At 39.8% G+C, this 13084-nt stretch overlaps 1 protein-coding gene across 1 annotated transcript; it reads left to right on the top strand.

The window, feature by feature from the left end:
* Nucleotides 1–1159: 1159 nt before the first annotated feature.
* LOC117445178 (putative leucine-rich repeat-containing protein DDB_G0290503) lies at nt 1160–5188 on the top strand. The gene is made up of 2 exons (XM_034080639.2): nt 1160–1829; nt 2058–5188. The coding sequence occupies exons 1-2, from the start codon at nt 1371–1373 to the stop codon at nt 4146–4148; spliced, it is 2550 nt and encodes an 849-aa protein (XP_033936530.1). The 5' UTR covers nt 1160–1370; the 3' UTR covers nt 4149–5188.
* The last annotated feature ends 7896 nt before the right edge of the window (nt 5189–13084 follow it).

Below are 13084 nucleotides of genomic sequence, written 5' to 3'. Positions count from 1 at the left end.
AGGTTTGGTTGCTATTGGAAACTGCTTTGCAAGGGAGTGGCTGGTATTGTTCCTAACACCTAAATCCTGCTGTAAATAGTCTGGATGTGTATATATATCTATATATGTATACGCACATACACACAACAACACCATACTCTCTTCAAATCTGACAAAAAATATCTAACCCACCTTATGATATGATTTTGTTATGAATATTGTGTTATTATCTGCACTAAATTCTGCATTGGCTTCAACCTAATCCATTAGAAATTGGATCCGTCAAGACGTTAATATTTGTACTCCAACACTTACTACTGGCCAACATTCATAGCAAAGAGTATTGAAAACCTTTAAAGTCAAGAAGCATGCAGGCAGAAAACAGAGGCTGGACTGCTAAGGCTGAAGACCAGAGAAAGAGATCTGGCAGAAAAATGTACATCAAAGCCAGCTTATTGCTAACAGGGAGGTGAGTCCGGATGGTCTCCTACCAGTAATAAGAACTGTTTCGCGGCCTGTGGCAGAAAAAGAAGGGCACTTCAGTGAAGAAAGACGAAGTACAGAAGCTGTTCCGTCTGTATATATCTGTACTAAATGCCTCATGTTAGTTGGCAGATAAACGCATATCTAAGTGGCTCAGGCTATGCATCGAGGACCAGTGCAGTGCTTGCTCTCTGAAAGTAAAACAAAATTACAAAACCAAGAATGTACATTTAAGTGAGGTCTGGCAATCTTTTGTAGTGGACTGTCGTATAGGCCTCCACTGATGTTGCATTTAATTTATCTAATAAATCTATTATCAATAAACAATTTTTTGTTAAAATACTGTTAATATATCCTTAATGGTTGACAAATCAGCCAATAATTGGCCTTTCTAAAGCTACAGGGAAGTCTGTTTATTTTAAACTGGTCAAATAATTGATGGATTGATAAATTAATTTGTAAGGCCTTTTGTCAATCATCTTTGATTGTCCAGTATATACCAAGTCCATGCAGGAGTTCCAGTGTTGGAAAGCCATTGAGGACTTTGCTTATCAGGTGACTTAAAATATACTTTCCTCCATACTTTTAGAATGTCTACATACCAAGAAGAGGAAGGGAAGAATACTATTGAATGGAATGTAGAATACTTTGAAATGGAATGTGGAATACTTTTAAATGGAATGTAGAATGTGTCGGTAGACCAAAGCACATTCCAGAATGTTCGGCTCTGAAGTCATACTGAACCTGATTATGTCATATCACAGTGGCTGCAAGACAGCATGCTCTCTGGTTAAATAGCTACACAACTTATTTGCAGTTTGTGCAGGACGATAACAAGCCAGGTTTTATCCCAGCCACATCGAGTTCACATTATCAGTAAGAAGCAGTTATTTCTTCACGATAATAAGATGGACAGAGAAAGATCAATTTTCAACATGACCTACAACGACTCTCCATGGCACCGAAAGACTTGTCCCTCTGAGGACAGTTCAGTTGAGGAGGAAATTGAGGAGGAAATCATGGAGGAGGTGCAGGAGTTTGCAAACAAGGTGGAGGAGGAAGTTGAGGAGGATCAAGAGTTTGTGTACTCGGTGGATGAAGACTTCGAAGATACATTGGACCTTCATGATGAGGAAGAGTCCGAAATCAAAGAAATGTCTGACCTAGATAAGACAGAGTCTGACATTGAAGAGATTTTGGAATTGGCAGAAGAGATCGAGTCTGAAATGGAAGATATTTTGGACTTGAATGATGAAAAACAGTCCGAAATCAACGAGATTGCAAACTTTGATGATAAGACAGAGTCAGAAATCGAGGAGACCACCATCTCCAGCAACAGAGAAAAGTACAGCACTTCCTCTGATGAGGTAAGAAATACATTCAGTGGCACACATGTTTACAATTACACTCATCAAAACTGTAAAAAGAGCTAATACCCAACACTTTAGTTTCTTTACTAAAGTAAATCATCTTTAATGCAATTGATCACAGCATACCTTTTCACACCCATTGATGCAGTTAACTCCACTTCTGTTTTCTTAATAAAAAAACACTGCAGATAGACAACACAATAATAATGGTTTTATGTTTCACAGACAGAAGACTCTGAAAGATCTGAGAGATATGACAAATCATCTGGTCTTCAGGAAGCCCTGGACGAGGAGAGGAAGGCCAAAGCTGCTCTTGAAGAGGCCTTGATGAAGGAGAAAACATCTACAGCTCAGCACAAAGCAGCCCTGAAGCATGAGCAAAAAGAAAAAGACGCTCTTGCAAAGGCTCTGAAGTATGAGCAAGATGAAAATAATTCCCTTAGTGATAGAATAAAGCACATATACGCTGATCTGAAACAGTCACAAAAAGAGCAGCAGCGTGGCAAAGCAAAGCTGAAAAACAGAATCACTATAATGACTTCTGAGCTTGAAGAAGACAAGAAGGTGATTGAGAAGCTCCAGATAGCTCAGCATGCATCCTCAAGCCAGCACCAAAGAGAAATATCAGAGCTGCTTGTGTTGAACACTGCCTCAGTTACAGCAATAAAGGACCGCCTCACTGAGCGGCAGGAGGAAAGTCTGAAAAAAGACAAAGACATTGAATCCCTGCACTCAAATGTTCTGAATCTCCAAAGCGACATTGTAGCCAAGGTCAGCATTGTTACCTCACTACAGGAGAGAGTGAGCAAGTGTGCCTCAGACCTCAAAGAGGAGGAAACAAAAAGCAGCGTACTGCAGAGGGACTACGAGGCTGCTGTCTCTCAGCAGAAGAAGGAAGCAGAAGAACTGGCCCGTCTGACTCAGGGGAACCAACACCTCGCCTATGAGAACAAAAGACTGCAAAGTGAACTGAAGGCTACTCTCAATAAACAGCACATTGAAGAGAAGAAGCTTCAGGGCGACAGAGGAGCTTGCAGCAGACTAGAGGAGGCCATTAAGAAGGAGGAGGCTCGTTTCTCCAGAGCCTCAAAGAAGATCCAGAGCCAAGAGAAAGAGCTGTCTGAGAAGACCCTGGCTTTGGAGGGACTGCAGAGGGACTACGAGGCTGCTGTCTCTCAGCAGAAGAAGGAAGCAGAAGAACTGACCTGTCTGACTCAGGGGAACCAACACCTCGCCTATGAGAACAAAAGACTGCAAAGTGAACTGGAGGCTACTCTCAATAAACAGCACATTGAAGAGAAGAAGCTTCAGGGCGACAGAGGAGCTTGCAGCAAACTGGAGGAAGCCATTAAGAAGGAGGAGGCTAGTTTCTCCAGAGCCTCAAAGAAGATCCAGAGCCAAGAGAAAGAGCTGTCTGAGAAGACCCTTGCTTTAGAAAAGAGCCTGACAGCCGAGAAAATCTTAAGGTCGTCTCTCAAAAGTGAGAAGAAGCGATTTGAGAAGATGGGTGGAAAGCAGGCGTCAGCTGGACATCTTTTATACCTCACTCAACAACTGAGAGAAGCATCTGCATACGACATGCAGACATTAAGAATGGAAAATGCTGACATCAGGGCTAAATTCCTTGTCCTGGAGAGAGAATATGACAGAGAAAGATTTGAACTCCGCTCTCTCTCTGCGTGCCATGAAGAGATGCTGTCAAGGAAAAATGATAGCATTTCTGACAATCAGTTTACCATCACTAATCTACAGTGCATTGTAAATGAGTTCAAAGCAAAGGAGTCAAAGATCAAGATGAGACAGGCCGATCTCGAAGAAGCCCTTAAACAGGAAAAGATAAGAAACTCTGAGCTGCACCATACTGTTGATCAGATCTCCTCCAGTTTGGAAAAAGAAAGGACCAGGTGTGAGAAGCACAGCGTCGAGCTTCAAGAAGCTTTGAAGAAGCAGATCACAGCTCTGGAGGAAAACAACAAATTGACCTTGTCTCTGCAGAAGGCTCAGGAAACCTTCCCCAGGCTTCAGGAAAAACAACATGCAGAGACAAACTACAACTTCGGAAACATCGGTGACTCTGAGTTCAGGCTCAGGGAGCAGAAATATTCCTTGGATGAGAGCAATAAGGCGCTTTACCACCTGCAGCAGGAGTACACCAATCTGGGGAGGAGGCACTGTGACATCAACGCTGAGTATCGTGAACTGCTCAAGACTCACACTGCCCTCCAAGTCAGACATGAGAGGCTCAGCTATGCTGAAGCAAACCCACGCCCAGACTTCAGTCCATATCTCTTCCAGTCAAATTGTACAGCACACTAGAAAATTATCCTCCAAGGAAATTTGAGTGTGCAACTGGCACCCACACAAATGTGTTTTTTTTGTTATAATTTTGACTATGTATTTTTTTTAAATGTATTATCTTTTTCATTTCCACACGACATCTGTTGCACGTCTGTCCGCTATTGCTTTCCCCAAGGTTTCTTCCATTTTTCCCCGCGGTAACTGTTAGGTTTCTTGGGACGTTTTTCCTTGTCCGATGTGACGGTCTAAGGACAGAGGGTGTCTTTTTTTGCTATTTATATTCTGTACGAACTGTAAAGTCCCCTGAGACAAATGTAAAATTAGTGATATTGGGCCATATAAATAAACGTTGATTGATTGATAACATATGGGGACAGAGGAGCTAACAGCAGACTGGAGGAGGCCATTAAGAAGGAAAAGGCTAATTTCTCCAGCACCTCAAAGAAGATCCAGAGCCAAGAGAAAGAGCTTACATTACAGTTAGTAGTTACTTTGCACATATAAACTACCTGATATGCTGATATGATATATATTGCAGTACTGCACCAGTAATGTACACAGTATTTGTAGTATCTACATTTGGTCCACGTTTTCAAACTACAATGCTTGAATGCTCTTACATTTATAAAAACAGGATCATAACATTACCATAATATAATACTGTGAAAATATCCATTCTGCATAGAGTACTTTTACTCTTGATACTTGGGAGTACATTTAGCAAGAAATTGTGCTAATTAGTACTTTTCTTAAGTAAAGGATCTGATTAATACATCCAACGCTGAATACATATAGTATACCTTATATATATTTAATTGTTCATAGTTGAATGACTTAAACAATGACTTTATTTAAGCTACTGTATGCAAGCATTTAAGTATGTTAAAGATGTATCCCAGAAAAGTGCCCTAAATGGCCTCAACATACGTCAGTAAGCATCATGGGATTTAGCGGCGTAGCTTTAGTGGTGATATAATGCCACATTATTTTTGTTATCATACGTTTTATTTTCATGTGTGTCAATTTTCTTTAATCAATAAATTATGAGTCATCAACCATTTACATGTCAAGAATTTTTTGAAAGTTTTTCTGAAAGTGGCATAGTGCCACAACATTTGCTGCCAAGTGTTCAAATGAATAATATATATATATATATATAGTTGTGTACCAGACTAAGCAGATATTAGGCTTGTTTGAGACAAGTGAGACCTGCGCAATTGCGATCAACATCTTGCTAGTGCGTTGCATGATGGTTAGTCCTTAGCCTCATCCCAATACCCCTCCTCGACTCCTCTCTTCCCCTCCTCCGGGACTTGACCCGGAAATCGATCAAGACACGCCATTTTGAAGGACGTCCCATGTGCACACAGAGGAGTCGAGGAGGGGTGAGGGCAACCTGATCTCACCAGAATGCGTGACTCCACCACGACTTCTTAACACCACAATGCGTGGTGGAGTCACGAACTTTGTTACATTTACGTGTCGGCACCACGCAAACAACCCCAATGTAAAGCGAATGAGGCTCCTTTGTCGTGGTGCACACACGCATTTCTTCAAAGTCCCGCAGTGAGCTTTTATTCTATAAAACGTTTTTTTAAATCTACTTTATAGCTTGTAGTAACTCACGGGAGGCTTCTTTTATTTTATTTGTATTCATAATAATTAAAAAAATTCGTCAGAATGTAAAAATTACATTAGTTACGAATTTGTGTTCTCAAAAAACAGTGCATTGTGTGTAATGCAACTGTGATTTTTATTAAATTAGTTAGTTTTTAAGGAAGGCCAGAGCTTCAGCTGTGTCAAATAGATTGTTCCCTTTAGTTAAGGTTATTTAAAAGAACATTATATTCCGATTTGATCTTGTCCCCTTTATTGTATTACGGAGAGCAATGTGAGCATCCATTCCCATTGGATAACGCAGGATTTTACACCCGGAAATAAGTATACACTTTACTGTCGATTGATTTTACAGTGATATCTGCACGACTCATCAACTAAAAAACACCAGATTATCCTTGTTGATTACACAACATTGATTGGTTTAAATTGTGTACAATGATTTTCCCCTTCGATTCGGAAAAACAAATATTTGTTCAGTTTAGGATGGCCGAAGACACTACACTACCCAGAATCCTCAGCTATCGTTTGGGACTACACCATGTGCTTTGCTTGACAATGTTGAAGTTTACACTGAGTGACAAACAGCATTTTGAAATGGAATGAAACCCATCGGCACACTATTCAAAACAGGAATCGAACGTGTCCTTCCCCCCCTCCCCCCCCTAGGTCACAGGCTCCTCCAACAGTGCTACGCAATAAAACAGATAGGCCTACACAGAGAAAATAGTGAAATAGTGCAATAAGAGTCTACAAGTGATTGGAATATGATATATTAGATAAATAATTTCTAAGTAGCAGCCAGATGAATGTTATGGATGTTGTTTCTAAGTTCAGGTGTTTAATAATCGTATAGCCTGTGGGATGAAGCTGTCTCTGTGTCTGGTGGTTTTAGTCCGGATGCTGCGGTACCGCCTGCCAGACGGCTGCAGACAGAACAGTTTGTGGCTGGGGTGATGGGGGTCTTTTATAATCCTGAGGGCTTTCTTTAAGGTTAACCTGGTATTTTTACTCCACTACATTTATTTTAGTTACTTTACAGATTTGGATTAATGATGTGAAATATAAACAGCCCTTAAATCAGACTTTAGTTACACCTGAGTGAAATTCAGTGAAGGTGATTGTCAAGTGCCAACAATCAGGCAAGATATTTGATAGTTGGTGCTTGAGAAGACTACATATTTATCTGCAGATCCGTTTAAAGCATATTCATTACTCGTTATTCTCTAATAGTTAATTAAAGACTGTATATAATTGCTATTTTGCACATCCCTTTCAAGATTTCAAGATTTTCTAAGGTTTATTGACATATCATATACACAACAGTGTAGTTATGTAATGAATGAAAAACTTGAGTCACAGGTTCCTCAACAGTGCATTACAAGACATCTATCAATATGTGTGCATACTTCCACCATTACACTGTCGTATTCTGCACATTTCTTATACTATCTACATACATAAGATTATAATTAATGTGTATAATATCAGTTAAAATAAGTGCTTCAACATAGTTAACATTGCAGGAAAGTTGATTGTCAAGTTCCAAAACAAACCATGCAATTTAGACTTTGTCAGGCTTAATATTTAGATACCCCCAAAGCTTTTTTCCTATTTAAATGAAGACCTTAACCTAAAGTATTCTTTAATGTTTAAATAAAGCCTTATTAGTTAGCACATCCTCCTATCAGGCACTAAACTGTTTTATTCTAGATATCATTTGAGTATCTTCTTGATATTTTCTATTCTATATTTATATCATTGACCTTCTACTTTCCCACTATTTTGTATGTACTCTTAATATTTAAATGTTTTCATAAAATATAACACATTCAAAAGTGCTTTACAAAAATGAAAGACATTAAGAAAAAGGCATTTTAAACAGTCGTTAAAAAGCAACACAATCTTCCTGCATTGCAATTACTCTAAACGTGCAATAACGTGCTTTAACCAGTAGGTGGTTTGGGTTAAAAAGCTGTCAAGTTTACAGTGTTAACAAAATAAGATATACTGGCTTCCTGCTTATCTTTCTTACAGTGCAGACGCTTTTCTGCTTGCTCCTGCCTCTGCTTACTTTTTATGCTGATTTTCCTATTCTTATTCTCTGAAAACTTCGAGCAGCAGCTCCTGGACATTAACCTATCACTGGGACAGTTCATCTTCGTAAATAGACGGAGGTTTTCAGCCATATTTCAACATTTTTACGGCGACCCCAGTCTTACAGTAGCGTGGCCTAGCAACAGCTAAAGCCTCTTCACACAGCAGGGTAAGGACCAATAGCTACTCCAAAAGTAAAAGGCTAGAGGGAAAGCTAACGACTGGGCCTGAAACTCTGATTGTGGGTGACTCTGCTGTAAGAGATGTAAAAGGTCTGTGTAGTAAGAACAACACCAAAGTACTCTGTTTTCCCAAGGATACAGTCTCTGACTTGGCTGAGAAGATCCTGCATATTGGGGCTGAACATCCGACTGTGAAGAATGTGGTACTACATATTGGAACAAATGATGTTGTGAAACAAGAGTCAGAAGTGCTGAAAAAAGACTTTAGATGTCTGTTGGAAACTGCCAGCTCTCTAAATGCAGAGGTGTTCATCAGTGGCCCTTTACCGCCAGTCAGAAGAGGAGTGGAGAGATTCAGCAGATTGTTTGCACTGAACACCTGGCTTTCAACTGTCTGTACTGACCATTCTGTGCATTTTATTGACAATTTTAACTTTTTCTGGGACCGCAGACATCTTTTCAAGGCAAATGGAGTTTGCCTGAACAAGTCAGGAGTGAAATTGTTTATCTCTAACATATTCAACTGCCTGCATCATCAATCTGTTCCCTCTGCCAAGGACAAGCGGCAAGAGGAATCAAAACAGGAGATAGACACAACACATCGCGCAGAAAACCCTGAAGAAGTATCACTGCACCCGCCTGAGGAATGTTCTGATTATGGGAGACCTATGAAACACACGGAGGAGTCCCCACCGCCCGTCACCCCCCCCCCCCCCCCCCCTGTCAACGCCTTTGAGGATACTCCGTTCACCCTTTCGAAGGAGATACAGAGGGCTGGCACCGATTCCTTCCTGGATTTCAAAGACCAGACTAAGGCGATACGCAGGGCTGGCAGCATGTCCTTTACCCCCGCTCCTCAACGACGCCCACCAAAATCACCAAAGCAGAGACGCGCACCATCTCCCCCGGCTTCATCACCATGCCTACCACAATCATCCAAACCAAAACAATCTGCAAACTGATATCTGCTGGGTCCGGGCTCAAGGGCGTATGGCACTCTCAACTCTTTCCAGGACATGCCCGGGCCCTGCCTGCCAGTAGCTTTGCCGATATCTGTGTTGATAGGTAATAGATTAAGAGCGGTGAATGATCTTAGATACAGGAAGCACTCAAACGTTTGTGTGAGTTTATCTAATTTAGCAGTGATTCCATGTCAGCCACAGCTTGTTACAAAAAACATGACTGATAGTGTGTTTAACGAACTTAAACTAGCTTTATTAAATGTCAGGTCTTTGGCAGGAAAAACATTTTTAATCAATGATTTTATCACTGAGCACAATCTTGATTTTATGTTTTTAACAGAAACTTGGATTGAACAAAATAACAGTGCAGCTGTTATCGAATCAACCCCTCCCAACTTTAGTTTTATGAGTCAGGAAAGAATGCATAAGAAAGGGGGTGGAGTTGCTATTCTGTTCAATGATTCCATTCAATGCAGGAAGACATCGTATGGAAACTTTGATTCTTTTGAATATGTGGCCCTTCAGCTGAAATGCTCCTCTCGAGCTCTGTTCCTAAATATCTATAGGCCACCCAAATACTGTGCAAGCTTTTTTGATGATCTTACTGAACTGCTGTCTATAGTGTGTATTGACTTTGACCGTCCAGTCATTGTTGGTGATTTTAACATCCATGTTGACAACCCCCAGGACAGAGGGGCTAAAGAACTGTTTTGTGTTCTTGATAGCTATGGACTGACTCAGCATGTGACGGAGCCCACGCACAATAAGGGGCACACTCTGGACTTAATTATCTCAAAGGGTCTGAATATCTCTAAGGTTGTGGTGACTGATGTTGCACTGTCTGACCATTCCTGTGTTTTCTTTGAGAGCTCTATTTCTGTTCACACAAGTGTTCAAAAAGAGGTAACCACAAAGCGATGTTTAACTGAAAATACTAGGGAAATGTTTACTCAGAATTTTTCTTCCACACTTGCCCCTGCTAACACCTCAGTAAATGAGCTAGTAGATCATTTTAATTCAAAAATTAAAAATGTTATAGATGCCATTGCTCCAATTAAGGTAAAGGAAGTGACTGGGAAGAAAATATCTCCATGGAGAAAGGCCATGACCGTTAAAACAGAAAAAAGAGAATGTCGAAAAGCTGAACGCAGGTGGCGAAAAACAAATCTCCAGGTTCACTTTGAAATTTATAAAGAGAGACTTGGCCTTTATAATTTGGAATTGAAAAACGCACGACAATCATTCTTCTCTGACATCATTACCAAAAACAAAAACAACGCACGTGCCTTGTTTGCTACCGTCGACAGACTAACTAACCCCCCAGTGTCAGTAGCCTCTGAATTTCTATCCACCAAGGCGTGCAATGATTTTGCCTCCTTTTTCACTGAAAAAATTCAGAAAATCAGACAAGCAGTCAGTGCCTCTGCATCAGGAACAGCAAATGTGTTGTCTCTGTGTCCACTTAACATCAATTCAGACATCATGACACAATTCCATCAGATTAATGATAAAAACCTGGAGGACATTATACAACTTCTGAAATCCTCCTCCTGCTGCCTTGATATTATTCCAACAGGATTTTTCAAAGATGTTTTGCCTTGCATGGCCTCAGAACTACTTCATATAGTAAACAAATCTCTTCACTCAGGTATTTTTCCACAGGCCCTGAAAACTGCAGTCATTAAACCGCTCTTAAAAAAGAATAATCTAGATGCTTCAGTAATGAACAATTACAGGCCCATATCAAACCTGCCATTTCTAGGTAAGATCATTGAAAAAGTTGTTTTTCAACAGTTGAGTAATTTCTTGCATTTAAATGGTTGTTTCGATGTGTTCCAGTCAGGCTTTCGTCCAAACCACAGCACTGAGACTGCTCTTGTAAAGGTCTTTAACGACATCCACTTAAACACAGACAGTGGCAGAACTTCAGTGTTAGTATTATTAGATCTCAGTGCTGCGTTTGACACTGTTGACCACAGCATATTACTGGACCGACTGGAAAACTGGGTGGGACTTTCGGAAACAGTTCTAAATTGGTTTAAATCCTACTTAAAGGACAGAAACAACTTTGTTTCTATCGGTAAATACACATCTGAGTTGACAAATATGACATGTGGGGTTCCTCAAGGCTCCATCTTGGGGCCTCTTCTCTTTAACATCTACATGCTACCGCTGGCTGAGATAATGAAGAACAACAAAATAAGTTACCATAGCTATGCAGATGACACACACATTTACGTAACAATTTCACCAGGAGACTATGCTCCAATTCAAACACTGAGTAGAACTCAGAACTTTCTCCAATTAAAGAAAGATAAAACTGAGGTAATGGTTTTTGGAGCCAAGGCAGAACGTTTAAAAGTTAGCGCTGAGCTTCAGTGTGCAATGTTCAAACCAACAGATAAAGCCAGAAATCTAGGTGTAGTCATGGACTCTGACCTGAGTTTCAACAGTCACATTAAAACAGTTACTAAATCAGCCTACTATCACCTAAAGAACATATCTAGGATTAAAAGACTAATGTCACAGCAGGATTTGGAAAAACTGGTCCATGCCTTTATCTTCAGTAGACTCGACTACTGCAATGGTGTCTTCACAGGTCTCACTAAAAAATCTATTAGAAAGCTGCAGCTGATTCAGAACGCCGCTGCTCGAGTCCTCACTAACACTAAGAAAGTGGATCACATCACTCCTGTTCTGAAGTCTGTACACTGGCTTCCTGTGTGTCAAAGAATATATTTCAAAATACTGCTGCTGGTTTATAAAGCACTGAATGGTTTAGGCCCAAAATACATTACTGACCTCCTGCTAAACTATGAAGCATCCAGATCTCTCAGGTCTTCAGGGACTGGTCAGCTTTCTGTCCCCAGAGTCAGAACTAAACATGGTAAAGCAGCGTTCAGTTATTATGCTCCAAATATCTGGAACAAACTCCCAGAAACCTGCAGGTCCGCTGCAACTCTGACTACTTTTAAATCCAGGCTGAAGACTTTTCTTTTTGTCGCTGCTTTTATTTGAACTATTCATATCTTAAACTGCACTGTAACTTTTATCCATGTACTTTTTCTTGTAATTTTTAATTGAACTATTTATATTTTAGACTGCACTGTAACTTTTATCCATGTATTTTTTTCTTAATGTTTATTTAATTAGCTTTTCTTTTTTAATGCTTAATGTCTTTCATTTTTTTTTTTTTTTTTTTTTTGTTAAGCACTTTGAATTGCCTTGCGTTGAAAAGTGCTCTATAAATAAACTTGCCTTGCCTTGCCTTGCCTTACTGCTGTTTCTGGTTTAGTTTACGACGAATATTATTTTGTTATTGTTTTGATATTTGTAACACAAAAGCGATGGAAAAATCCCACAGGAACACAGAAAATATGGCCTTAACATGACCCAGCGGTCTAGTAGTTAATAAAAAACAATAATATCAAAACAAAATATGACTACTAATTTATTGTGAAATTAAAACAGAACAGTAAAAGAATAGTTTCCGGTTTATTCTGATGCCCGATCTCTGGAGATAAATAAAGAACTATGACAGATGTGTAATATTTAATGCAGCCAAACCATTTATTACAATGCATTCATGTGATGACTTTCAAAGAGTAAAGCAAGCACTGCTGAATAAAGTATGATTTTCTCTTTTACGAAACCTTTTTTTATATGGAATGCAGTTGGAGGTCAACCAATCAAAGAGCTTGAGGACTGATCACGGGGTTTGTCAAGCTAAGCACATGGTGTAGTCCCAAACGATAGCTGAAGATTCTGGGTAGTGTCTTCTGCCATCCAAAAACTCCGAAAAAAATCTTTGTTTCTCCGAATTGAAGGGGGAAAATACAAAAGCATTGTACACAATTCAAACCAATCAATGTTGTGTAATTAACAAGGACAATTTTGTGTTTTCTAGTCGATGAGTAGTGCAGATATCACTGTAAAATCAATCGACAGTAAGGAGAATTCTTACTTCCGGGTGTACAATTCCCCGTTATCAAATGGGAATGGACGCTCGTAATACAATACAGGGGACATGATCATTATCTTTTAAATAACGTTAACTAAAGGGAACAATCTATTTGACACAGCTGAAGCTCTGGCC

The sequence above is a fragment of the Pseudochaenichthys georgianus genome, chromosome 4 (genome assembly GCF_902827115.2).
Source record: "Pseudochaenichthys georgianus chromosome 4, fPseGeo1.2, whole genome shotgun sequence".
Taxonomy (NCBI): Eukaryota; Metazoa; Chordata; class Actinopteri; order Perciformes; family Channichthyidae; genus Pseudochaenichthys; species Pseudochaenichthys georgianus.
This window is presented reverse-complemented; position numbering and strand designations above follow the sequence as displayed.